Source organism: Physeter macrocephalus, chromosome 14, assembly GCF_002837175.3.
Source record: "Physeter macrocephalus isolate SW-GA chromosome 14, ASM283717v5, whole genome shotgun sequence".
NCBI classification, from domain to species: Eukaryota; Metazoa; Chordata; class Mammalia; order Artiodactyla; family Physeteridae; genus Physeter; species Physeter macrocephalus.
In genome coordinates this window covers 88,950,491-88,974,391 of record NC_041227.1, presented here as the reverse complement: position 1 = coordinate 88,974,391, position 23,901 = coordinate 88,950,491, and the positions used below count along the sequence as shown (strand labels likewise).

Sequence of the window (23,901 nt, the reverse complement as noted above, 5' to 3'; positions counted from 1 at the left end):
CAAGGTAGGGAAAAAAATCTAAAGTAAATATAGATCATTTAAAGGCACAGGAGCTCACACGATCTGTTATCAAAAGCAGCATTCCAGGACAACTTTGTTCTCTTATGAGAGACAGAAACCAAATCCAGTCTTGCATCAGCCTGATCTTCATAAAGTCTATTTACCTAATTAAATTTAATCCAACCTTAGAAAATCCTGATCACATACAAAATTCTTTTCTCACTGTTCCTGTTCCGCAAACCTTCTGAGGCTATACTTTGTCCCGTATTCTTTTCCCATTCAGAAATAGCCAGCTCTAGTGATACAGGCTGCAACATGGGACCCTTTGCTGCACTGCTTGCACCTGGGCACAACTCTCCTCCAGCAACAAAATACAGAGAAATTGTATGGGACGAAAAATAACTGCACGCATGCGCAGTCGGGGCAAATCCTGGCTAAAAGATACAAAGAGACCAAAAAACCCAACTGCCAGTCTTGAAGAGCCCGGAGCAAAAACAGGGTACTGCGCATGCCTCCTGCACACACCACCTATAGGGTGGGAAAACCATCAAAGCCCCCCCTCCGGCCTGACCCCTGGACACAACCCTACCCTCACCCACATAAAGAACAAGCTCACCACCCCCTCAGGGAGCCAGCAAGCAAGGGATACTGCTGTTTGCTCTCACTTCCCCCTGCTGCAGCAGGGGCCCCAATAAAGCCTTGCCTGAATTTCTTGTCTGGCCTCTGATCAATTTCTATTAATTAAGGAGGCCAAGAACCCTGGTAACAGGATGGCCTCAGGATGAGAATCCTCTTGCTCAGTTTTTGGCTGGGAAGTAGATGACATCTAGAACCCCTGAGGGTATGGGTGGTCCCCTGGGTTCCAAAATTCACCCTGTTGGGTTTATTCAATCACTCAACAGTAACCTCATGGGTCTGTTATGCTCTAAACACTCTGCCAGGTGCTGGGGATCAAAGATGAATGGAGCAATTAGCTGGGAGGATACACTTGAGCTGAAACTTTAAGAACACTCTAAAAATCTATAAAAGAGAAAGTTTATTCTGTGCTTTCGTCCAGGCGTGTGTGTGAGGGGTGGGCAACGCCTCCCTCCTCACCCCTCCATCCCCTCGCCTCACCTCAGTTCCCAAGGTGAAGATTTCAGGGGGATTAGATGTATAATCCCCGGTTTGGGTCTTGCTTCCAGGAAGGCGTGAGGCCTGAATCCTAACCCGGCCCCGCACACCTGGCCCTATTGTTCCCCTAATTCCATGCATCCGGGAATTAGCGAACTGGCTGGCAGCTCATTCCCTGTCAAGACGCCCGGGAGAGTGATATGGGAGACCCTGAAACTATCCCCACCAACTCAGGAGACCCCACAAGACATCGGTCCCTTGGACGAGCAACGGCCCCTAAGGAGGGTCTCAGGCAACACTCTTAGAAAGTGCGACCCCTTTAGAAGGAGGAGACCGGCGGGCGCGGGCTAGTGTCACAAGTCCTAAACCTAAGCCTCAGCTCCTAGCGGCCCCCGCGGTCCCGTCCCGCGCCCTTCTAAGAGCTTGGCTTCCGGGAGGAGCTCCGCTGGGGCACCGCCCCCCCAAGGCGCGGGCGCCAATTGGCCAGCGTGATCGCGGGGCGGGGCCAAATCCTAAAGGGTCAGGAGCAGAGGAAGACCTGAAGGGGGCCGGGGCTGTCGCGAAACGGAGGTGATGCCAAGTGGCCCCATGTGGGTTTCTTTTAAATCTTTAATGCCCATACCCTAGTCTCAGGCCCATGGAGCCCACGCGAGACTACCCACTGTTCGGGGGCGCCTTCTCCGCCACTCTCCCACCGGGCGCCATCGACGTAAGGTAAGAAGGCCCGGGCGCCAAAGGAGGCTGACCAGGTGGGTTGCGGGAAGTAGCCGGGGTCAACCAGGGTCTGCCTCGCCTCTCTCCAGCGACTTCCGACCGGTCCCGGACAATCAAGAAGTTTTCTGTCATCGCGTGACAGACCAGAGCCTGATCGTGGAACTTCTGGAGCTGCAGGCCCACGTGCAGGGCGAAGAGGCAGCGCGGTGAGGGAGGCGGGCCCGCGCTGGCCAATGGGAGGACCAGAGCCGAAGGAGTGGGCGGGGCCTGTGGCGGGACGGTTAATCTGGGCAATGAGAACTCCAAGGGTAACACCACATCACCAGAAATGAGCGAAGTTTAGAATGAGATGCTTGTAAGGGGCAGTGAGAAATGCCCCTCCCTGACCCTGCTCCCCCAACTCCAGGTACCATTTTGAGGACGTTGGCGGGGTGCAGGAGGCTAGGGTTGTGCAAGTGGAGGCTGTGCGGCCCCTCCTTTTGGAGAACCTGGCCCTGAGGGGCTGCTGTCAAGAAGCCTGGATCCTCTCTGGCAAGCAGCAGGTAGCTAAAGAAAACCAGCAGGTGAGGGCCAGGGGAGTGTGAGACGTCTTGGAGGGGTGAAGGGGGTGGCTCTAGGGATTCAGGTAAGCATCCTGACTCTGATCACTTTAGGTAGCAAAGTATGTGACACTGTACCAGGCCTTGCTGCGGCTGCCCCAGTACCAGACTGATTTCCTGCTCACCTTCAATCAGCCCCCGTAAGGAGAACAGAAGGGGCACATGGCTCATGACTGGGTCCCCAGGAGAACTGGCTTGGAGGGGCAGAGTAGGGAGACTGGGGTCCTCCAAGGAAGTGGAAGTGGGCCAGGGGTTTGGGGTCACAGATAACCAGGTCCTCTGGGAAACAGGAAATGGGAATTTACAAGCCCAAGGCCTGGATAATGTTCTCTCTCTATCTGTTCCCCACCCCAAGCCCTGAGAATAGGTCATCTCTTGGCCCTGAAGATCTGTCACTTCTGCCCTGGAGCCTGGGTGACTTTGAACAGTTGGTGACCAGTCTGACCCTTCACGATCCCAACATCTTTGGTACCCAGTAAGGACGCTGAAATGCTGCATGCTGCTTCTGAAGACTTGGGGCCTCTGTTCTGCAAGGGGATCAAAGGGATGGATATATTCCCCTAATTCCTTCCCAGTGCATAAACATAAGACACCTCCTCTCTGCAGAAATAAACCTGCTTTATAACCAATATAATCTCTGTGCCTTTGAATCTAACAGAACACCTGGGTCCCCCCAATTCCCTTTGGTCTTGGACGGTGGAGTTTAAAATTGTGCATGGGATCAGAAGGGACCCAAGGCCGACGGTGGAGTTTAAAATTGTGCATGGGATCAGAAGGGACCCAAGGCCGGCAGTGGAGGAAGGGAGGAAATACACTTTGCAGTGACTGGTTCAGCCCTGAGAGAGGGGTGTGAAATTCACAGGGGTACGGGTAGGGAAGGTTTAAAGTGACACCCAAGGAAGGGAGGGAAATGATCCCTTGTAGTGATTCAACCCTGAGAAAACAGATGGGGAGTGGGGGTTGGTGGTCCCCCTCTGACGGATGAAAGATCATCTGGTCAGAAGTCACCAGGTCATAACAATGGAGTCAGAAGAGTCCAAGGAGTGCCGACTTGGTGGAGTGTTGGAAGAGTGGCTGTTGTTATTTGGTATACATGTAGTAGAGTGTGCGCAGCTGGTCCCAGAAGAAGAGGGAGAGGATGGTGTGGGGGCCGAGGCGGAAGTAGGAGGCACCTATACCCTTGTACATGCCCCAAATGCCCTCTATCCGAGCTGTCTGCAGCAGAGCATCCAGCAAGCCCCGGTACATGAGGCCCTGAAAGGTTGAAGAGGAAGAGCAGAGTTTGTCAGAGCCCACCAGAGGCCTCACCTCAGCAGGCTGCATTTTAGGCTTCCTACCTGCACCCCCAATCTGCTTCCCTCACCCCCTGGCTTTCCCTGCCTGCCTGCACCCCAGAGCACTCCCTTACCTTGCCCTGAGCATCTGTGGGCTGGTTGTAGAGCCTTGTGCTGACCACGTCAAAGGGTGTCATGGCCAGGACCACCACAATGCCACTCACCATGGCGGCCACCAGAGCCACCTTCCAGCTGTGGGGTGGAAATATCTAAGGGGGGGAGGGAGGAAGAGCTCTGTTAGTCAGCCAATCATTCAACCCCTCGGAAAGCCCAGGCCCTGCGCGGGGGATACAGTGGAGAGCTGGTAACTCAGGGAGCTTCCACGCCACCAGTGATAACACTGTGAAGGAGGTGTTATCAGTTAGGAAGGCCCTGAGGACTCAGGTACACCTGGGAGGAAGTGACAAGAGAACTGTGGGAAGGTTGTAAAGAGACAGTGATCCCCCCAAGCCCTCCTGCCGCTCTCTCACATTGAATGTTGGCACTGTCCCTCTTCAAGCTGAGCCCACTTCAGCTTGCCCTCCCCCTGCCCACATTCCCAGGGTGGCCCCACCCCTTTCCCAGGCAGTACCTCCTGCTGGGTCACGAGGTCCTTGGTGGACGAGAAGGTGCACAGCTGGGTGGAGGAACCGACGATAACTCGGGGCAGGCCGCCCAGGGCCCCACGCCACAACCCCACCAGACCATGTTTCTGGCCAATCTTGATTAGCGCCTGAAACATGCCCTGGTTGGGGGAGGGGAGGGCAGAGAAAAGACCATGGGGGCGGGGTTCAGTCACCCAGGCATCAGGGGCTGCCACCCCCTAATAATGCCAAGGATGTCCATAAAAGGCCCCCGATGTCTAGACAACCAGTGCCATGTGGGCTTAGAGCGTGAATGTGGCCCTCACTTGTTTGCCAACCCACCTTCCCTCCCTCACCACCCCAGAACAGGGCAGGGCATATGCAAGTGAGGACATTAGCAGGTCAGGAGAATGGGGCAAGAGAAATAGGTGCAGAAGCTAGAGGAACAGGGAACATGGGGATAAGAGGGTCTGGGTGGACTCCAGGGGCAGAGTAGGGCCGAACTGATGGGCTGGGCAGAGCCGTGGCTGGGTTGCAGCTGTTGGGTGCAGGCAGAAACCTGGGGGAAAATGGAAGAGAATGGGCAGGGACGCCAGCGGGTTGGAAAACCCTCACCTGATGGTTATACTGGTGCCCCACAGCAATTTCTGTGGCTGCCTGTGCCTGTAGGTGTGTCTTCACCTGGGGACAAGAGAGTATCACAGCCTATGGCCCAGCGGCCAGCCCCCCACCCCAGACACCCAAATGCCTGACCCCTTCACACTTCCTCCGCAGTGTTCGGCAATGAATATCCTTCTAATCTGATAATTATTGTTGTTCCCCCCTAATAAATTGGTCATGAGACTGTGTCCCTTGGCTCCAGTCCCGGGGGATGGCTCTCCTAGCGCTGCAAGACACCCCACCCCCTCTACATCCTTCTCCCCTTGGGGGAAGTGGCGGGGATGGAGAGGTTGGAGAATGGCAACAGTTCCTAAGACTGTTCATGTTAGGCAAGACTTGGTGTCCAGCCTCTCGTGCCAGCTCCTACCCTCAGACCGGCAGAGAGGATCTTCAGCCACCGTCATGACCAGGCTCCCCATCAGACTCTGGGGCGGGTTGTGAGGGGTCATCGGCAAAACTTGCTCTCTGGCCCCCAAGCCCTGTGGGGGGCATGTGTCCAGCTGACTTTGGAGAAGTCACTGTCCCTGAATCTCATACCCTGGGAGTGAGACCAGACTGCCTCTCCTTCTACAGAACTCATTGCCTCCCATTGTCTTTCCAGAAAGAGCGCTAAGCAGGGCCAAGTCCTGGCAACAAGCAGCTGTGGTGACCTTGAGCTAGTCACTTCCCCTTTCTGGGCCTCAGGTTCCTGACCCTTCACCGATACCAGATTAACTCAAAGGGGCAGACTGTGGGATAGTAATTCTGTAACGCCCAGGACTTCCCCTGATCCCCACACTCGCTGATGTATGTTAATCAAATTCCTCACCCTCCCCTACACAAATCCACTTCCAACCTCAGTATAAGGTTGTGAAGGCCCAGGCACCCACCCTGCACCAAAGGTCTGCCCTGAAGGCCCCAAGCAAGACCCTTCTTCTCACCATGTAGATGGGGCTCCCCAGGTAGGCTCCCATGACCCCAGCCAGGGCCCCAGCTGCTGCGCTGCGGACAGGGCTCAGGGTGCCTTCAGCCGTGTGCAGGCAGCCCCCAGCTTCAGCCAGCCCATAGGTGCCCAGCCGGATGCCGTTCATCAGGAACTGGTATAAGAGGGCAGGGGCCAGGCCCTTCTGCAGGGCTGCCAGGCCGTCCACCTTGCCGATGGTGATGAAGGCATGGAAGACGTTTCGGTAGTGTCGTCGGTAGGTCCCGGGGGCCTGCAGTTCTCCCTGCAGCTGCATCCTGGTCTTCACCACCTCCAGGGGATTGGTGAACAAACAGGCCCCGCAGGCTGCCAGGCCGCTCATCAAGAAGTCCATGTTGGGACAGCAGTAGCAGGAACTGGCCCAGGGGTAAGAAAGTTAAAATGAGCTTCAGAAACGGAGTCAGAAAATCAGGGGAAAGCCTCAGTTCCAGCAGTCCAGGCTGCAGGACGTAGAAATGCAGAGGTCTGGAGTCAAGAGTGTCAGGGTCAAATGTCAAGAGGTCAAGGGTTAGCTGGAATTTGGGAGTCAGGAGATGGCAAAGAGAGAAGAAATATGAGTTTAGGAGAGTCTGGCGAGAAGGTTATGACAGGGACTTGTTAATCAAGGGATTTGAGGTCAAGGAGGGGCAGAAGCCAGGAGGGCGGCAGGTGGGATGCTGAGGATGGCCGGCTATGGGGGCCGGGAGTAGGTGAGGGAAAAGCGGAGCTGGGAGACCGGAGCTAGGGAAGAAGGAAAAAGAAAATCAGCAGGTTAAGGAGGGAAAGGATCCAGGAGAAGATCCAGTGGCGTCCCCGGACAGCAACGAGGTCTGGACCGGGGAAGGAAATCGAGGCTCGGGCCGGGGATGAGCGCCCTCAGGCAGCTGCCGGAGCCCGCAGCAGCTTCACCCCAGGGAGCCTGCGGAGGCCGGGCCGCCACACTCCAATCACTGGAGAGCGACGCCCAATGGGGAGCCTTAGCCGAGAGCCTCAGCCAATCAGCGCCGAGCCGGCTCTGCGGCCAATGGGAGGTGCTCTCGGCGACCCGGCCTCCGGAATACGCAGAGAGGCGGTTGGAATTAACTCTCCCCACCCCGGTACCAGTGCCTGGGCTGCGGACTCGGAGTGCTGGGAGGGGTCCCCGGGGAGCAGAGGTTTTATCACTGGCGGGGAGGAGAGGTTGGACCCTGGGTTACTGGACGGGCGCAGAGGCCGAGTACGGAGGCAGCAGTCCCTCATCTGCATGTTTTGGGCTGCTGCTCTTGCGGGCGGAGGGCTCCCCTCCTTCGCCTTGTATCCCGGGTCATCGCCGGGTGGGATTGCCAAACTGTAGGTCCACTCCCTCTCGGTTCAGGCGCCAGGGGAGCCCGGAAACTGCGGCTCCTCCCACGAGGCAGGTGGGACACACCTGCCGGACGGGACAGATCTCCTTACGCTTGGTAAAATAGTTGTAGGTTCCAGCGCGGTGGTGTGGTGGCTGCGGACGCGGAGGAAGGGGTCCCGAAGGATGGCGAGGGAACAAAGTCACATCACATCCCTACGCTCTTTTGATCTTCACAGCAAACCAGGGAGAAGGCCAGACAGGCTAAGTAAGGCGGGATTTTGATCCCTGGGCTTAGGTTACACAGGGCCAGCAAGTGGTGGGAGAGGTCCTGAGACTCTGGACTCCTTCCTGTCCTAGTTCATGAGCCTGGTAATGGTTAATTACGCAAGAACTTCTGAGAAAAGAGACTAGGGAAGCTAGCTGGGAAGGGGTTGAGGGGGGAAGGCTTGGAGAAAGGTGCCAGGAGGATAGGGGATGTCTTCTGGAGCGGGAGGAGGAGGCAAGGGGGCACAGCTGTGTGTGAGGCAGCCACCAAACTTAGAGGCCTTTGGAGTTCCAGTTTGGGTCTTCCTGTTTACCAGCTGGATAGCCTTGGGCAAGCTACTTAACATGTCAGAGCCTCCTTTGTAAAATGGGAATGATAATTATTTATTGCACAAACCTGAGTGAAAGTGTTGCATTTTCTCCAGATGCTCAACTATCAGTCTCCCTGTGCCCGTGTGTATCCTGTTCCCACTGCTGGTGAAAGTCCTTGCACCCTTATTTTGGTGACCTCCAAATCACTCTTCATCTTGAGCTTCATCTCCTGATCCTTGAAGCTTTTTAGCCACTTCCATCCTGCTTTGCTCCTCAGGCATTTACCCTTGTTTCTCATTTGATTAGCAGTTGTTTACTCTGAGTCCTCCAGTACTCTGGGAGTTCTTGGATGCCCCGGGGCTGGGGGGCTGAGTCTGGGTCTTATCTCCCCAGTGTACTGCTAAATCTTTGAGCCTCTGGGTTAGGCAGGAGGGGTGGAGCAGATAACGGGGCTTCTCAGGAGAGGCTCAGAAAGGGTCCCCTGAAAATTTTCAAGGAATGCTCCCCAAATGCCTCCACCTCCTTGCTGGGATTGACACCCAGAAAACTGAATTCATCTCTTGGTGAGTGTCGAGCCAAAAGACACAACCAAGCCAAAGAGCAGGAGAAGGAAGGATTTGTAAGTAAGTAAGGAGAACACAGGGGATCTCTCCCAAAGCAGTGTCTCCCGAACAGCAAAATTGGAGCTGTTTTAAGCTAAGCATACATGCATATTAGTGAATGGGTTTGGGTGGTGTATGCTTATTCGTGAAGGGGCTCGAGCAGAAGAGGAATCAGCATAGAATAGTGGCGAAGATTGCTAGAGTCCGAGCTTTAGTTGATCGAAGTCTCAAGCATCTGAAGAAGGTTAACATCATTAGGTTCCCACCAGTCTGCGGTTTTAGCCCCTAGTTACTTACCATCCTCCACCTGCATGGGGGACCTTGGTTCCGGTAGAACAACTAAAAAGATCAGATTGTTATGCATATCCCTTGAGGAGGACCTAGGACTCTGTTTTATCGCTGAATTGTTGATTCTTGAATGCTTTTCCTTTGTTCCTGCATTCTTTTGTTCCCCTAAGATCATTAATTACTGAGACCTGTTCTAGGGCAAGCATTGTGGCCAGGCTGAGATCACAAAATGGCTTAGGCCTAAAATGGCTTCTCTTATGTCAAGAAAGCCATGCCGGGTTCTCTTTCTCCGGGACCCCCTACCCTATCTGCTTATAGGATGAGAGTTCATCATTGTTTTCATCTTTGAGTTTATACCAGTCATTCTCAAAGTGCAGTCCCTAGAGCTATAGCAGCCGCACCTTGGGACTTAATAGAAATGCAGATTCTCTAGGCCCACCCTAGAGCTCCCGCACTGAAGGTGAGGGCCTGACAGGGGCTTAACAAACCCTCTAGGTTATTCTGATATGTGCTAAAGTTTTAGAACCACTAATGAAGCCTTTCATTTTTAATATCCAGATGCCCTACAGATAGACAACTTTCAAAGTGTTATTTTTTTAAAATAAGCTTCATTTTTATTTTATTATTATTATTTTTTGCGGTACGCGGGCCTCTCACTGTTGTGGCCTCTCCCGTTGCGGAGCACAGGCTCCAGACGTGCAGGCTCAACGGCCATGGCTCACGGGCCCAGCCGCTCCGCGGCACGTGGGATCCTCCCGGACCGGGGCACGAACCCGTGTCCCCTGCATCGGCAGAAGGACTCTCAACCACTGCGCCACCAGGGAAGCCCTAATTTTTATTTTTTTAAAAAATTATTTTATTTATTTATTTTTGGCTGCGTTGGGTGTTCGTTGCTGTGCGCGGGCTTTCTCTAGTTGCAGAGAACGGGGGCTACTCTTTGTTGTTTCGGTGGCTTCTCTTGTTGCGGAGCACGGGCTCTATGCTCGGGCTCAGTAGTTGAGGAGCAGGGGCCTAGTTGCTCCATGGCATGTGGGATCTTCCGGGTCAGGGGTCGAACCCGTGTGCCCTGCATTGGCAGGCGGATTCTTAACCACTGCACCACCAGGGAAGCCCTTTTCCCTGTGGTTTTTTTTTTTTTTTTTTAAACTGGGTTTTTTATTGTTGAGTTTGAGTTATTTGTGTATTTTGGATAACAGTCCTTTATCAGATAAGTGTTTTGCAAATATTTACTCCCAGTCTATGACTTGTCTTTTCATTCTCTTAATAGTGTCTTTTACAGACCAGAAGTTTTTAATTATAATAAAGTCTAACATCAATTTTTTTCTTTCATGGATCATGTTTTTGGTGTTGTATCTAAAAACTTTGCAAACCCAAAGTCACCTAGATTATCTCCTATATTTCTTTTAGAAATTTCATAGTTTTGTATTTTACATTTAGGTCCATGATCTTTTTTGAGTGTGAATGATGTAAGGTCTGTGTCTTTTTTACATATGGATATCAGTTGTTCCAGGAAGTTTTGTTGAAAATACTATCCTTTCTCCATTGAATTGCTTTTGCTCCTTTGTCAAAAATCAGTTGACTCAGGGAATAGAGCCAATATTTTAACATAACTATAAATGGAATATAATCTATAAAAATTCTGAATCACTATGTTGTACACCCAAAACTAATATAATACGGTAAATCAACTATACCTCAATTTTTTAAAAATTGAAAAAATATCAGTTGACTATATTTGTGTTGGCCCATTTCCATTGATCTATGTGTCTGTTTTTTCACCAGTACCATGCTGTTTTGATTATCATAGGCTATTATCATTTTTTTTCCCCCTGGGTATGAATGTCCTGAGACACGTGTGAGAGGAGTGGAGGGGAAGCACAAAGATGGCTCCAGGTCTGAGAGAAGGGGTGAAACCACAGAGAGGGGAGAGTGAACGATGCAGAGGCCTGGAAGGCAAAACTTCTGCAGCTCTCCTAGAACTTCCAGTAGGACTCATTAAAAATTCATCCACACAGAACCCAGTTTGAAAAGTCAATATTCCAACAAATAAGAAATGTATTAATTTCTGGTGATATAGGCAAGGATGAGACAAGTTTGATAGGCAGAAAGGAACCATGGAGGTGACAGTTGTCCAAAGATTGAAGGGGCACTTCGTGGGAGAATTGATCCTGAGGCAGGTGTCCACCAATAGTTCTCAAATGCTCCTTTTTGTTGGCCTTGCCTAGAGCCTTCTTTGGTTATCTTTTGTGGTCCTTTTTGACCCCAGGTGACCTATGCATTGTAGTATGAGAAGTCATATGTTTGCTGTTATTACTACCCAAATTGTTGCTTGGGTGGGTGGGTTTTTTTTGGTTTTTTTTTTCCCAGTACCTGATTTTAAGATAATCTAGTTTGAAAGATAAGTAAGGAATTTCAGAAAGATGCCTTAATTTTTTTCTGTATCCCTTAAGAATGAGATGATCTGTTCCATTTATATTTTTGAATGCAGGTTTCCTCTTGCACTCCTCTTCAAAGTAATTTTTATTATATGTGTACTTTTTCTAAGTTGATTAATTAGTTAATTTTAATCTAGATGGCTGACAAACAGATCCTTTATATAGGGCACCACATCTGTGTAAAAGGAAATCAAGTTGAATTTATGCCATAAAATGGGGTATTTTAGTCAGCTCTGGACCTTCCCAGCAGACACTCTTCTCAGATCCTCAGATCATTCTCACTGTGCACTGCTGAATTATTCCCACCTTACGTTTCATCCCGAGCATTGTTGATCTTTTTTTTTTTTTTTTTTTTGGCAGTACGCGGGCCTCTCACTGTTGTGGCCTCTCCCGTTGCGGAGCACAGGCTCCGGACGTGCAGGCTCAGCGGCCATGGCTCACGGGCCTAGCCACTCCGCGGCATGTGGGGTCTTCCCGGACCGGGGCACGAACCCGTGTCCCCTGACTCGGCAGGCGGACGCTCAACCACTGCGTCACCAGGGAAGCCCTTAAAACAGGATTGCAACTCTTTTTTTTTTTTTTCCCCTCTTTTCATATCAGCTAAGCTTCTCTCTCACAGCTCTCCAGATGGGCCTACTCTCCTCTTCACTGTTTCTCCACTTCCATGGTCTCCCCAGATGGTCACCCATGCCTTGCCTCCTGGCCTGGCCAAACTTTACCTGATTTTCCTAACAACCAGGTGAGTGACATAAGGAGGACTGAAGGAGGGTCAAAGCCACCTGATGTGGAGGTAAAGGGGTGAGATAGAAAGACCTAAGGACTCCTCCAGCCTTCCAGCAAAGAATCTTTGGGCAAAATCAAGGCCAATCACATTGAAGCTTCTGGAGCTACTTTGTTAATCATTTTTATTTTTTTAAATGTTTATTTATTTTTTGGCTGCACCTCACAGCTTGCAGGATCTCAGTTCCCCAACCAGGGATTGAACCCAGGCCACGGCAGTACAAGCCCGGAATCCTAACCACTAGGCCACCAGGGAACTCCCCTTAATCATTTTTAAATTGAAAGTATTTTGTTTTGTTTTTCACAAAGATGTTTACTGCAGCATTAATTGTAATGCCAAAAACTGGAAGCTGCCCAAATGCCCTGCACTCGAGAATGAATTATAGCGTTTAAGATTCTTTCAACAGTAAGTGACAGAAGATCGGGTCAAACTAGCTTAAGCACAAAAGGGAATTCAGTGGCTCCGGAAACTGAGCAGTCCAAGGGGCTTAAATGATGTCAGGCCCCCTCCATCTCTTGGTTCTGCTTCCCTCCGGTGTGGGGCTCATTTTCTCTCACTATTGACTAGTTTCCTCCGTTGTGGGGGAAAGGGAGGCCAAGACACAGATTGCTCCAGACTTCTATTATTCCTGCTTTGTGACCTTGGAAGAAAGAGAAAGATGCCCTTTCCCAGAGACCCAGGGCAGGACATCCTGGCATGGGTGATTTGCTCATTCCTGGGCCAGTCTCTGTGGCCAGAGGAATGGGATCCTGGGATTGGCTGAATCTGGGTCTGGTGGCCAGGAGGAGGTTGCTGTGATTGACCGTCCCACCGGAACCACATGGAGTGGGGTGGTGGGTGAAGAGTTTCCCAGAAGACTTTTACTGCTGTTACCAGGGTGACAAAATCTAGCTGATGCAATATTACATTCCAGGAAAAATTATAATTACAAAGTCCATGTATGTAGTAACATGGAAAATAGTTAGGAAGCAGAAAACAGAATTGAAACTATGATGGCACATTTGGAAGGTAGAAAAAGAGAAAACTTTTGCTTTGCTGGGGTGGTGGAAGAATGTATCATTATATTAAAAACCTTCTGGGACTTCCCTGGTGGTGCAGTGGTTAAGAATCCACCTGCCAATGCAGGGGACACGGGTGGTTCGAGCTCTGGTCCAGGAAGATCCCACATGCCACGGAGCAACTAAGCCCGTGCACCACTACTGAGCCCGAGTGCCGCAACTACTGAAGCCCGCGCGCCTAGAGCCCGTGCTCGGCAACAAGAGAAGCCACCACAATGAGAAGCCCGCGCACCGCAATGAAGAGTAGCCCCCGCTCGCTGCAACTAGAGAAAGTCTGTGCGCAGCAACGAAGACCCAACACAGCCATAAATAAATAAATAAATTTATAAAACTAACTAAATAAATAAAATAAAAATCTTCAGTACCTTTGCAAAAATATTTGTACAATAAATCAAAGATGTTTGTGCAAAAATAATCTGGCACATATCACATGATACGATTTTCAGAGCTAAGTTTCTTTTCGGAATGAGATGGGGCATAAATAGACGGTGATTTGTATAGATCTGAAATGTCATGCTTTTCATCTTTGTGGTTGCTTTGAGCAGGGGGCCCAGTGGAACCTCTTTGTCAGGAGTGTTAGAACATTCTCAGTGTAGCTCCAGTGAACTTTAGTTCCCCAAAACATGCTATCCTGCCTTTGGGAGTAGAGAAAGTCTCTCCCCACCAGGCAGGCAGGTGAAAAGCCTTCAGGTGGGTCTCTGATAAGGACAGAGAGAGGACAAGGAAATAAGCTCAGACGAGCCAGGAAGGACAGGTAAAGGTGCATGGGCGGCCCAGCCCACCTAATTCTTCTTTTTGTGCCCATACCCCCATGCAGAGCTGGGGTGGTTCATGTAGTACCAAGTGCCAACATGTCTGCAGCCGACAACCAGCACTTTGGGGTTAGTTATCTTTTTATTTATTTTTCTTTTTGGCTGTGCTGTGCAGCTTGTGGGATCTTCCTTCCCCAACCAAGGACGGAACCCGCGCCCTAGGCAGTGAAAGTGTGGAGTCCTAACCACTGGACCGCCACGGAAGTCCCAGTTATCTTTTTAAATGTTATTTTTGTAAGTAGTAAAACTAATAAAGACATTCCTATTTTAGTAAAAACAAAAAACAGGATTTGTTTGGCTACACGTGTGTGTGTGTGTGTGTGTGTGTGTGTGTGTGTGTGTGTGTGAGAGAGAGAGAGAGAGAGAGAGAGAGAGAGGTGGGAAACTGGTGGGATCAACAGAATTATGGAAATGGTCTGTAGGAAAGGAGAGCCATGGGAGTAGTGAGTGGGCTGTGGGAAGGATTCAACTCAGTTTGTTCAATTCATCAAAATATTAAGCACCTCTTATTATGTGCCTGAACTTGTTCCAGAATTTTAGGGTATATCAGTGAACAAAACAGATAAAGATCACGCCTCCAGGAAGCTTACTTTCTTCTTTTTAAAATGTCATCATTTATTTATTGACAGGAAGCTACTTTCTAATGTGTATGTAGGATATACATACTATGTCAATTTAATAGTAATACACTATATGCTATGTTATAAGGCATGATTGCTATGGGAAAAAAGTCAGGTCAGGAATTTGGTGTGATGCAATTTTAAAGCGTGGTAGGGCAGCCTCACTGAGGTGATATCTGAGAAATGAGGTGAGGGAATCTTTCATGGGGATGTCTTGGGAAGGGGGTCTCCAGGCAGAAGACACAGCCAGTGCAAAGGCCCTGGGGCAGGCATGTGCCTCAGAGGAGAGGTTTAGGTTCATTGTTGGACCTTGTCTTTTACTCTGGACTTTGTCTTTTACTCTGAGGAAAAATGAGTTGAAACATATGTTTTATCCCAGTTTTCTGGCTTTTCTTCTTAGTGTCTTGTTTGGAGTGTGTGTGTGTGTGTGTGTGTGTGTATGTGAGAAAGTCTGGCAAAAGCAGGCACCTGGGCGTGGGCAAAGGCCCCCTGAGTTCCTAACTGCCCTTGCATCTTCCTCTCATTACCCTACTTCCCAGGCTGGGGTGTGGCTCATTCTACCCCCTCAGTTGTTTTTATGACACACTCTGAGCCCTGGGAACTCAGCTCTTCAATCACAGAGCAAATTAGAGGTGAGAGGGACCCCTGCCCACTGCCCCGGCCCCCAGGAGTACTGATTCCCAGCCAATCAACATCAAAGCCTCCCAGGGGGACAGGGAGAGTCGGGGGCTGGGACCCTGAGAGACAGGGACTGAGAATGGGGAGCAGGCAGGGGGCCCAGCAAAGGGCATATCCACCTGGGGTGCACCGAGATCTCACACCGACCCCTTGGTCCACTACACACACACACTCGCCTGACACAATGGCCGGGTGGGGCTGAGGAACTGGCTTCCTCTGCGGAGATCTCAATCTGGGCCCTCAGGTCCCGCCCCAGAAACACAGGAACAGACCATCAGAGACCTGGCCCCGCGTTCCTTGCTCCAAGGGGCAGGCAGGACAGGCTGAAAATAGAAACCGCTTCCAAAAAGATAAAGGTAAATTTAGGGAGGGGGAAACCGGGGTGGGCGGTGGGGTCCCTTGGTGTGAAATAATGGGCTGACTCACCCCCAGGGGACAGGTTGGATGTGAAAGGGACAGGCTGTCATGCGAGGTGTGGAAGAGATGGTCAGACACGCTGTCGAGGGACACACACCCCATCCCTCAGCGATCCAGAGGTGTCTGGAGCCCATGCCCTCCCGCCAGCCCAGCCAGTGCCATTGCCACCCTGTCCTCACCCCTACCCCTGTCCACCCCCGGCCGCTGTCCGCACAGCAATGCGGACCCAGGACAGAACGTGCACATACAACGTGCACAAACAGCCCACTCTCCACGGCTGTGTTTCATCCCTTGCCCAGGCTCTGTTATCCTCCGAAACCCGGCATTCGGGGTCCCTCACATCTTCCAGAGCCCCAGTGTGCGCATGTGGAGCGTGGTGTGGTTTGGGGGGGGGTGTCCGGTTGGGAGGAGGATCCGATTCCTGTTTCCTGCCCCTACTCACTCGGCCCCAGGAGGTGACCGAGAGTGGAGAGGCCTCGAGGGTGAGTGCTTGGGCCGAGTACCTGGATCCCTGCGAGAGGCCTGAGTGGGGGGCGGGGGAAGGAAGTTAGGGCAGGTACCTGAGGGGGGCAGGGATCTCTGAGTGGGGCAAGGCTGGGGAGGAGCTGGCCAGCTGGCGAGGCTACTGCCCGGGGTCACCTAAGGAGCTTCCTGCCAGAACACAGAGGCCATTGAGCTGCAAGACTCCCAGCCTACAGCTCCCAGCCCCCACCCTGCATCATTTCTCAAAAACCAATCTGGGGCCTGGAGGGATCTGACTCTCCTGCTGACTCCACAGGGGAGTTTGGGGGCGCCGGGTCTCCCAGCCCGGACCTTGCTGCCTTCTCAGGATTACAGCGCCTTCCCGGTGGGAGGAAGTGAGCCCAGGCCCCAGCGTCTTGGCCCCATTGGTCCTCACCTTTAGTCTGGCCTCCTGACCACCCTCTAGGCATCCTGGCGGGACCCAGGCTTCCACCGGGGCCTCTCTCCGGGACCAGGTGGGGGGCTGGGAGACAGGCAGGGATGAGGATGGGGCAGGAGAGACCATGCCGGGGCCTCCTGGTCTCTTGGGGTCAGAGGCTCCAGGAATCTTCATGGCAGGAAAAGGAGACTAAAAATAATCCGGAAAGGGAGAGTCCGGAGAGAGGAACTGGGAAATGGGGGTGGAGGGCCTGTTGGAGCAGGGAAATAGTGATGCATCCTTCACGGCCCAGGCACGGGCGGGCGCGCAGGGAGACGCACACCGCACGTACGCCCCGCACGACAGCACGGAACACACACACCCTTGCAGCCCCATCTCACACAGCACACCGGACACACTGTGTACTCCACTCTCCCACCGCATACTCGCGTATAACAGATACACTCTGAAACACAGCATCCAACACCCTGTTCATGTAGCACTAGAAACACACCATGTCCACTCACGCTTAAACCACACACACAAACCTCCACAGCACACGCTACAGACACAAAACACAATAAATCAGGTAGACACACAGCGGCTCTACCGGCACACCCCATTTCCCTTACTGATCCAGTTCTCTTGCACCCCTCCCCCAGCCTGGGTCTCTACCCAGGTGCCCCAACTCTGGCCTCACTGTCTCCTCTGGCCTGACTGGGGCAGCAGAGGCTGAAAGACAGAGCGCAGTGGAGGCTGGGGGTGCCAGGGAGGGTTCAGAGTCCTCAGGTTCAGAGCGCGATGGAGGCTGGGGGTGCTAAGGAGGGGTGAGAGGTAAAGGGAGAAGACAGTGGAAATGGGAAGAGAAGAAGTGTACCCGCCTTCCCTCCTGACTCTGAAATCTTGGCTCATTTACTTGCAAACATTTCTGCTCACAGGCCTCAGTCTACACATATGCACTAAGGGTCTCTCTTTCTGCCCCTCTTCTCAGGGGATGACTCCAGCAGTGTACCCCACTCCTTGGAAGAGCTCAGAGGAAGATGTCAGCTCAGTCTCTTCCTGCAGCAACACCCCCTACCCAGAAGCCCCCTCGGATCATCCGGCCCCGCCCCCCTTCTCGCCCACGGGCTGCCCAGTCGCCGGGGGCCCACCACAACGGCTCCTCTCCACAAGAACCTCCCCTCACTGCCAACGAGGCACCAACCCTGATGTGCACCCCCATCTTCTGGGAGCCCCCAGCCTCGTCCCTCAAGCCCCCAGCCCTTCTGCCCCCGTCAGCTTCTAAAGCCAGCCTCGACTCCCAGACTTCCCCAGACTCGCCTTCTGGCACCCCCAGCCCAGTGTCCCGGCGCTCCATCTCCCCAGAACCTGCTCCCCGGTCTCCAGTGCCCCCACCCAAACCCTCCGGGTCACCCCGAACAGCTCTGCCCCTGCTCCACTCGACCCGGGCCCCTGGCCAGGATGGCTCTGCCTCGGCCGCAGGCACCGTGCGGAGACTGGCTGGCAAGTTCGAATGGGGGGCTGAAGGCAGGGTCCAGGCTCCAGATGCCCCGGAGCCGGGTCCTCCAGGGGGACTGGATGTGAATGGGGAGAGAGAGACTGCCCAGGGCATCCTCGCTGGGAGTGGGTCCCAGGAGAACGGCACTCCAGGTAAGCCCGGGCTGGCTCAATCCAGCTCCTCTTCTTTGTTTTCAGGGCTTTAAGATTGGGTACTTTAAGGGGCCACTTTTTAAAAACTGGATTCCATGTTTGGAAAGTCTGTTTTTCAGATTTCGGGGAGTTTGAAGAGAGTCAGGGTAGAGGTGATAGATGCCTAGGGCTGACCTCCTCTTTCCTGCTGCTGGGCAGGTGAAGGGGAGGGAGGAGGCCTGGGGAGGGTGGGTGTCCTAAGGATGCCCCTGTCTCCCACAGATGCTGCGCTGGCCTGCCCTCCCTGTTGCCCTTGTGTCTGCCACGTAGCCCGGCCCGGCCTGGAGCTCCGATGGGTGCCACTGGGGGGCTATGAGGACGGCCCCAGGGCCCCCTGCCGGGCCTCCCCACTGCGGACCTCCCGCTCCCGCCCCAGCCCTCCAAGCCTCAGCCAGCCCCCAGTCGTCCTCACGTCCTACCGCTCCACTGCCGAGCGCAAACTCCTGCCACCCCTCAAGCCCCCCAAACCAACTCGGGTCAGACAGGACGTCACCAGCTCTGGGGACGCCCCACAGCCAGATCTCGATCTGCCCTCCGAAGATGGGATCCAAACAGGTACAGGGCCCCCGGGGAGTGGACCTGTGGGCTGGGAAGGAGCCTCTGGGCTCCCGGAGCATTCTGAACACCAACTCACTGCAACCCCCAGCAGGCCCTGGGCTTCTTGTTCCTCCACCAGCTGCTGCTCTGGGACTTTCCGGAGTTGTAGTTTTTATAGCAACGGTCTCTGCTGGGCGGGAGTCAGGAGTCCTGGGCTGGGGATACTGGAGGCTTGCTCTCTCTCTTCTCTCTGGATTCTCTCTCTAGGGGACAGTCCCGATGGCGCCCCTCAGAACGATCCTCCAGCCACCACGGAGGGCAGGTACCGAACACTCCCACCCTTATTCCTACCTGACAGTAGACTAACCTTCGGGTCCACCTGAATCCCACCCCCACAAGCGTGGAGTGAAGAAGGCCTAGGCCTCTAGGGACAAGCAGTGCCGGTTTCTAATCCCAGCTCTGTCCCTTATCAGCTGTGTGACCTTATACAAGTCACTTAACCTTTCTGGGTCTCAGCCTCCTCACCTGTGAAATGGGGGTAAACATACCAAATACTTCATGAAGTTGTTGGGGTCTGATATTGGTGACGAGCCAGGGCCATAATAAACCATTTTAGTTCCCCCACTTTGAGCTTCTATCGAAATTATTGTCTGCGAATCCATGTATCAACCGGGAACACCTCTCCTGTGTTATCTGGGCCTGTTAATCATTTCACCACCATTATCAGAGTTAATCTGAGGCCATCCATTTATTCAACAAACATTTGCCGGAGTTTATTCTCCCGGGCTTTTACTTCGGGTGAAAGGGTGCATGGTGGTGCCGATGACCAGAACAGAGCGGGGAGGTGTAAGAGCCGGGTTTGCCCATGTTGAGTTGTACCGAGGCACCCATAGGACATTCCAGACAATGGTCATTCCATGGGAGCCCTGGAGATGGAGGCTTGGAAGTGTCCAGTGCACAGTAGTTGAGACTGCAGGAATGGATGGGGCCCACTTAGTACAGGGCCTCACATACAACAGGCACATAGAACGATCCGGGGTTTGGCCACAGTCCCCGCACACAACCTGCACGCAGGTCGTGTACCCCCTTACGCTGTCCCGTGAGGAGCACCCCCGGAGGCGTGCGCCGGCGGTGGTTCTGACGGGACTCCCTCCCTTTCTGTTTCCCCAGGGAGGATGAGGAGCTGCAGGAGCAGAACTGGGAACTGCCCCTGCAGGACGGTGAGCCTCTGGACCGGGGGCTCCCCGCTGAGGCCACCAAGCGGTGGGCAAGGGTTCCGGGGCCCTGGACTTCGCTGATGTGCGGCACCTGCTCCCCAGAACCCCTGTACCAGACCTATCGCGCAGCCGTGCTGTCAGAGGAGCTGTGGGGGGTCAGTGAGGATGGCGGACCCTCTTCAGCAAATCCTGGGGAAGCTCCCCCCTTCGCCCGGCCCCCCGGACCTCGCAACACGCTGTGGCAGGAGCTTCCGGCTGTGCGAGCCAGCGGCCTCCTGGACACCCTCAGCCCCCAGGAGAGGCGCATGCAGGAGGTGCACGCACCTGGGGTCGGGCGCGGCGGGGGGCGGGGGGCGGGGTGGGGGGGGAGGAGCCTGGGACCCGGCGCCTGGGCTGCCTGGGAGCTGGGCTTTCCACTCCGGCCGCAGCTGCTCTTCGTCCTCAGAGCCTGTTCGAGGTGGTGACATCCGAGGCCTCGTACCTGCGCTCCCTGCGGCTGCTGACCGACACCTTTGTGCTGAGCCAGGCGCTCCGGGACACGCTCACCCCCCGGGATCACCACACCCTCTTCTCCAACGTGCAGCGCGTCCAGGCAGTCAGTGAGCGGTCAGTGGGGCCGCCACCTCTCCGCAAAGCGGGCCTCGGGAGGAAGCACTCCTCAGCTCTCTCCTGTCCCCGGGCCTCCCCTCCAGGGCCCACTTAGTGCCCAGCTCTTCCCTCCAGAAGCCGGGACACCTGGCTCTCTGCCCCCCTCCATTGCTTGTCGCCCACTCCCCCAGCTTTCTAGGGAAGTTACTGTCCCGTGTGCGCGCTTCCCCCCACATCAGCGACCTGTGCGACGTGGTGCACGCCCACGCCGTGGGGCCTTTCTCCGTGTACGTGGATTACGTGCGGAACCAGCAGTATCAGGAGGAGACGTACAGCCGCCTGATGTGAGCGTCCCAGGGGCGGGGCCACGTCACCAGTGCTGGCGGGAGATGGGGAGCAGGGTCGGGGGCCAGGCCAGGGCAGGTTGCGGGGAGATCGGGGCCTCGAGGCCGAAGCCAGCCTGCGCCTGCTTCTACAGGGACACGAACGTGCGCTTCTCCGCGGAGCTGCGGCGGCTGCAGAGCCTCCCCAAGTGCCAGCGGCTCCCGCTGCCGTCTTTCCTGCTGCTGCCCTTTCAGCGCATCACGCGGCTCCGCATGCTGCTGCAGGTGCCCGTCCTGCCTTGGGCCCTTTTCGGCCCCACCAGCCCCGTTGGAGAGCTCTCCCCAGGGCCCTCCTGCCCCGCCATCTCCATTTCCCACCCCACCACAGACACAAGAATCCCCTAGGTCAGGTCTCCTAATCGGGGCCTCTCCATCCGGGACCCACCAAACCCTACCTGGAGCTACCCAAACGTTTCCAGGAGCCGTCTGGGTGCAGGAAAAGAGCCTCTGGCTAGAGACCTGAATTCTAGATTTAGCTCTGCCACTGACTGGCTGAGCGACCTTGGGCAAGTCCCTTTCTCTTTCCAGGTCTCAGGGGGAATGTGGTGAGAGGTCTTTGAGGTCCTCTCAGTCCTGTCTTTGACCGTATGCCTTCCCAGTGGGGTGATATCACCCTGGAGGCAAAAACTTGTTCTTTGGGGGGGGGGGCGAAAAAAATCTTCACTATTCCAATGGTTTGTGGTACTCCAAAGGGCCAGGGTGTATAAATAGCTATACAGTATGTTTGTGGTATTAAAATTTGATGGGGGCGGGGGGAACAATTAGGGAAAAAATGTCTAAAAAGACTCCTTAGTGGGCTGATACTGAAAAAAGGGGTGAGAAACACTCTTCTGTTGCAGAGTGGAGACTTCTCCCTAAACTAGGTCGCCTGATGTGGGGATCTCAATGTGAAGAGTCCTCAACTACATCTTCAGTGCCCTTGTCTTATTCAGCTTTATATATCCCCAGTGTAGACAATAACAACATAGTAATAATGATGATATTGATCATAATAGCTAAACAACTCTTGGGTGTCTGTTCTAGACATGGTTCTAAGTGCAATACGCTCGTTTAACCTTACCAACGACTATGTGACGGTAGGAACTATTATTGACCCCACTTTATAGATGAGGAAACTGAGGCTCAGAGAGGTTAAATAACTTGCCACAGGTCACACAGATAATAATTGACGGAGACAAACTTTAAATCCAGGCACTCTTAACCCCGCGCTATATTGTTTGTACTAATAGCTGTGGTTAATAATTATTAAAATAATAGCAACCCTCTTTTCAGCGTTTACTATGTCCCAAAGACTATGCTACTTACTTTACATATATTTGCTTGCAGAATCCTCACAACAATGCTAAGGGTATGGAAGGTGGGAGTTATCCCCATTTTACAGTTGGGGTAACTGAGACTCAGAGAGGTAACCTGACTTGCTCAGGGTTATGCAGACAGCGAGTGGTGAGGCTGGTCCCCCAGCCCTGTGAACCCCCAAATGCCAAGCCAGGCAGGGTCCTCTGAGCTGCAGCCCCTCTGAATCCCAGAGCCACAGAGCAGGGGCCCAATTACCCTTCTTCCTCATCCCCAGAATATCCTGCGCCAGACAGAGGAGGGGTCCAGCCGCCAGGAGAATGCCCAGAAGGCTCTGGGTGCTGTCAGCAAGGTTGGAGGGGGATGCTGGGGCTGGAGGAGGTGAGGAGGCGGTAGGGAGGGATGGAAGGGGTGGAAGGGAGTAGGGGTGGGTGACTTGGCTCCCCTTACCCAGATCATTGAGCGGTGCAGCGCCGAGGTGGGGCGCATGAAGCAGACAGAGGAGCTGATCCGGCTCACGCAGAGGCTGCGCTTCCACAAAGTCAAGGTTAGATCCTGCCCAGGCTCCCTGCTTCCCTTTCCCCACGGTGCTGGTGCTGCAGGGAAGTCAGAACGTCCTCCCTGCTTCCTCACAGGCCCTGCCCCTGGTCTCCTGGTCCAGGCGCCTGGAGTTGCAGGGGGAGCTGACTGAGTTAGGATGCAGAAGGGGGGGTGTGCTCTTCGCCTCCCGCCCCCGCTTCACCCCCCTCTGCCTGCTGCTCTTCAGTGACCTGCTGCTCATCACTCAGCCCAAGAGGTGGGTCTCAGGGAGGGAGGGAGCCCAGGCAGGATTCCAGCTGGACCTCTGCTCTCCCTCTGAACTTCCTCTTCCCTGGGCAGTGGGCAGCGGCTACAGGTTCTGGACTACGCCCATCGCTCCCTGGTCCAGGCCCAGCAGGTCCCGGACCCATCTGGACCACCTACGTTCCGCCTCTCCCTTCTCAGCAACCACCAGGGCCGCCCCACCCACCGGCTACTCCAAGCTTCATCCCTGTGAGTTGTGTCTCCTTCAGAAAACACCCTGGGGACCCTCACTTGACCTCTGCGAGTCCACCACCCTCCTCCCTAATCTCTCTCCTCCGAAGCCCCTGCCTAACTAACCCCCAGGAGGATCTCCCGGGCCAACTGTGACCCTTCCCTATATTCCCACCAGATCAGATATGCAGCGCTGGCTGGGAGCCTTCCCTACCCCAGGCCCCCTTCCCTGCTCCCCGGGCACCATCTATGAGGACTGTGGTGAGTGTTCCCTAGAGGGGAGGAGGGAAGGAAAAGGGAGTCTTCAGGGGAATATGGGGAGAAGGTAAAAAGAGTCTGGATCCCACTGTAATGTCACCCACCCCGACCAGACTGTTCCCAGGAACTCTGTTCAGAGACTTCCACACCTGCCAAGACTGAGGGACGGAATCTGGAGTCCAGGGCTCCCCACAAGCACCTACACAAGAGCCCCGAAGGTGAGAGATTCTTTTACTTATTCATTCAATAAATATTTATTAAGCACCTATGAGGTGCCACTCACTGTTCTCGGCACCAGTGAACCAAACACGCAGATATTCCCGCCCTGCTGGACTATACGTTCTAGTGGAGGAGAAACAGTAAAGAATAAACAAGATAAATAAGTAACATATATACAATGGAATATTACTCAGCCATAAAAAGAAACGAAATTGAGTTATTTGTAGTGAGGTGGATGGACCTAGAGTCTGTCATAGAGAGTGAAGTAAGTCAGAAAGAGAAAGACAAATACCGTATGCTAACACATAT

General features: G+C 53.7%; 3 protein-coding genes across 7 annotated transcripts in view; 2 read left to right on the top strand and 1 right to left on the bottom strand.

Moving 5' to 3' along the window:
- Positions 1-1,623: 1,623 nt before the first annotated feature.
- On the top strand, positions 1,624-3,055 carry RANGRF (RAN guanine nucleotide release factor). Of its 2 annotated transcripts, XM_007126623.4 has the most exons (5): positions 1,624-1,827; positions 1,917-2,033; positions 2,234-2,390; positions 2,481-2,566; positions 2,782-3,055. In XM_007126623.4, exons 1-5 carry the CDS (start codon positions 1,751-1,753, stop codon positions 2,903-2,905), a joined length of 561 nt encoding a protein of 186 aa, XP_007126685.1. In that variant the 5' UTR covers positions 1,624-1,750; the 3' UTR covers positions 2,906-3,055. The 2 variants fall into 2 exon arrangements, with proteins under 2 accessions (XP_007126685.1, XP_023983772.1); XM_024128004.3 differs by lacking the exon at positions 2,481-2,566 and having other exon boundaries at positions 2,782-2,874.
- A 65-nt stretch (positions 3,056-3,120) lies between these two features.
- Positions 3,121-6,858, bottom strand: SLC25A35 (solute carrier family 25 member 35). The gene is made up of 5 exons (XM_007126622.4): positions 5,904-6,858; positions 4,939-5,004; positions 4,332-4,484; positions 3,835-3,969; positions 3,121-3,680 (listed from the first exon to the last, which is right to left on the bottom strand). The coding sequence occupies exons 1-5, from the start codon at positions 6,276-6,278 to the stop codon at positions 3,507-3,509; spliced, it is 903 nt and encodes a 300-aa protein (XP_007126684.2). The 5' UTR covers positions 6,279-6,858; the 3' UTR covers positions 3,121-3,506.
- Positions 6,859-15,367: 8,509 nt separating this feature from the next.
- ARHGEF15 (Rho guanine nucleotide exchange factor 15) overlaps positions 15,368-23,901 on the top strand; it is a 14,509-nt gene continuing 5,975 nt past the window's right edge. For 2 of the 4 annotated variants that reach the window (XR_008619378.1, XM_055090748.1), the window contains exons 1-14: positions 15,368-15,453; positions 17,386-18,044; positions 18,306-18,638; positions 18,888-18,942; positions 19,791-20,151; positions 20,283-20,443; positions 20,617-20,769; positions 20,904-21,033; positions 22,379-22,453; positions 22,556-22,648; positions 22,737-22,897; positions 22,981-23,133; positions 23,294-23,376; positions 23,487-23,591. Coding sequence is in view for 3 of the 4 variants with exons in the window: in XM_055090748.1 (XP_054946723.1) it covers positions 17,435-18,044; positions 18,306-18,638; positions 18,888-18,942; positions 19,791-20,151; positions 20,283-20,443; positions 20,617-20,769; positions 20,904-21,033; positions 22,379-22,453; positions 22,556-22,648; positions 22,737-22,897; positions 22,981-23,133; positions 23,294-23,376; positions 23,487-23,591 (2,473 nt within the window). In the remaining variant the exon portion in view is untranslated. Of the gene's footprint in view, positions 15,454-15,963; positions 15,997-17,385; positions 18,045-18,305; positions 18,639-18,887; positions 18,943-19,790; positions 20,152-20,282; positions 20,444-20,616; positions 20,770-20,903; positions 21,034-22,378; positions 22,454-22,555; positions 22,649-22,736; positions 22,898-22,980; positions 23,134-23,293; positions 23,377-23,486; positions 23,592-23,901 lie in introns of those variants that run through there. The other 2 variants (XM_024127940.2, XM_055090749.1) reach the window with 2 other exon arrangements.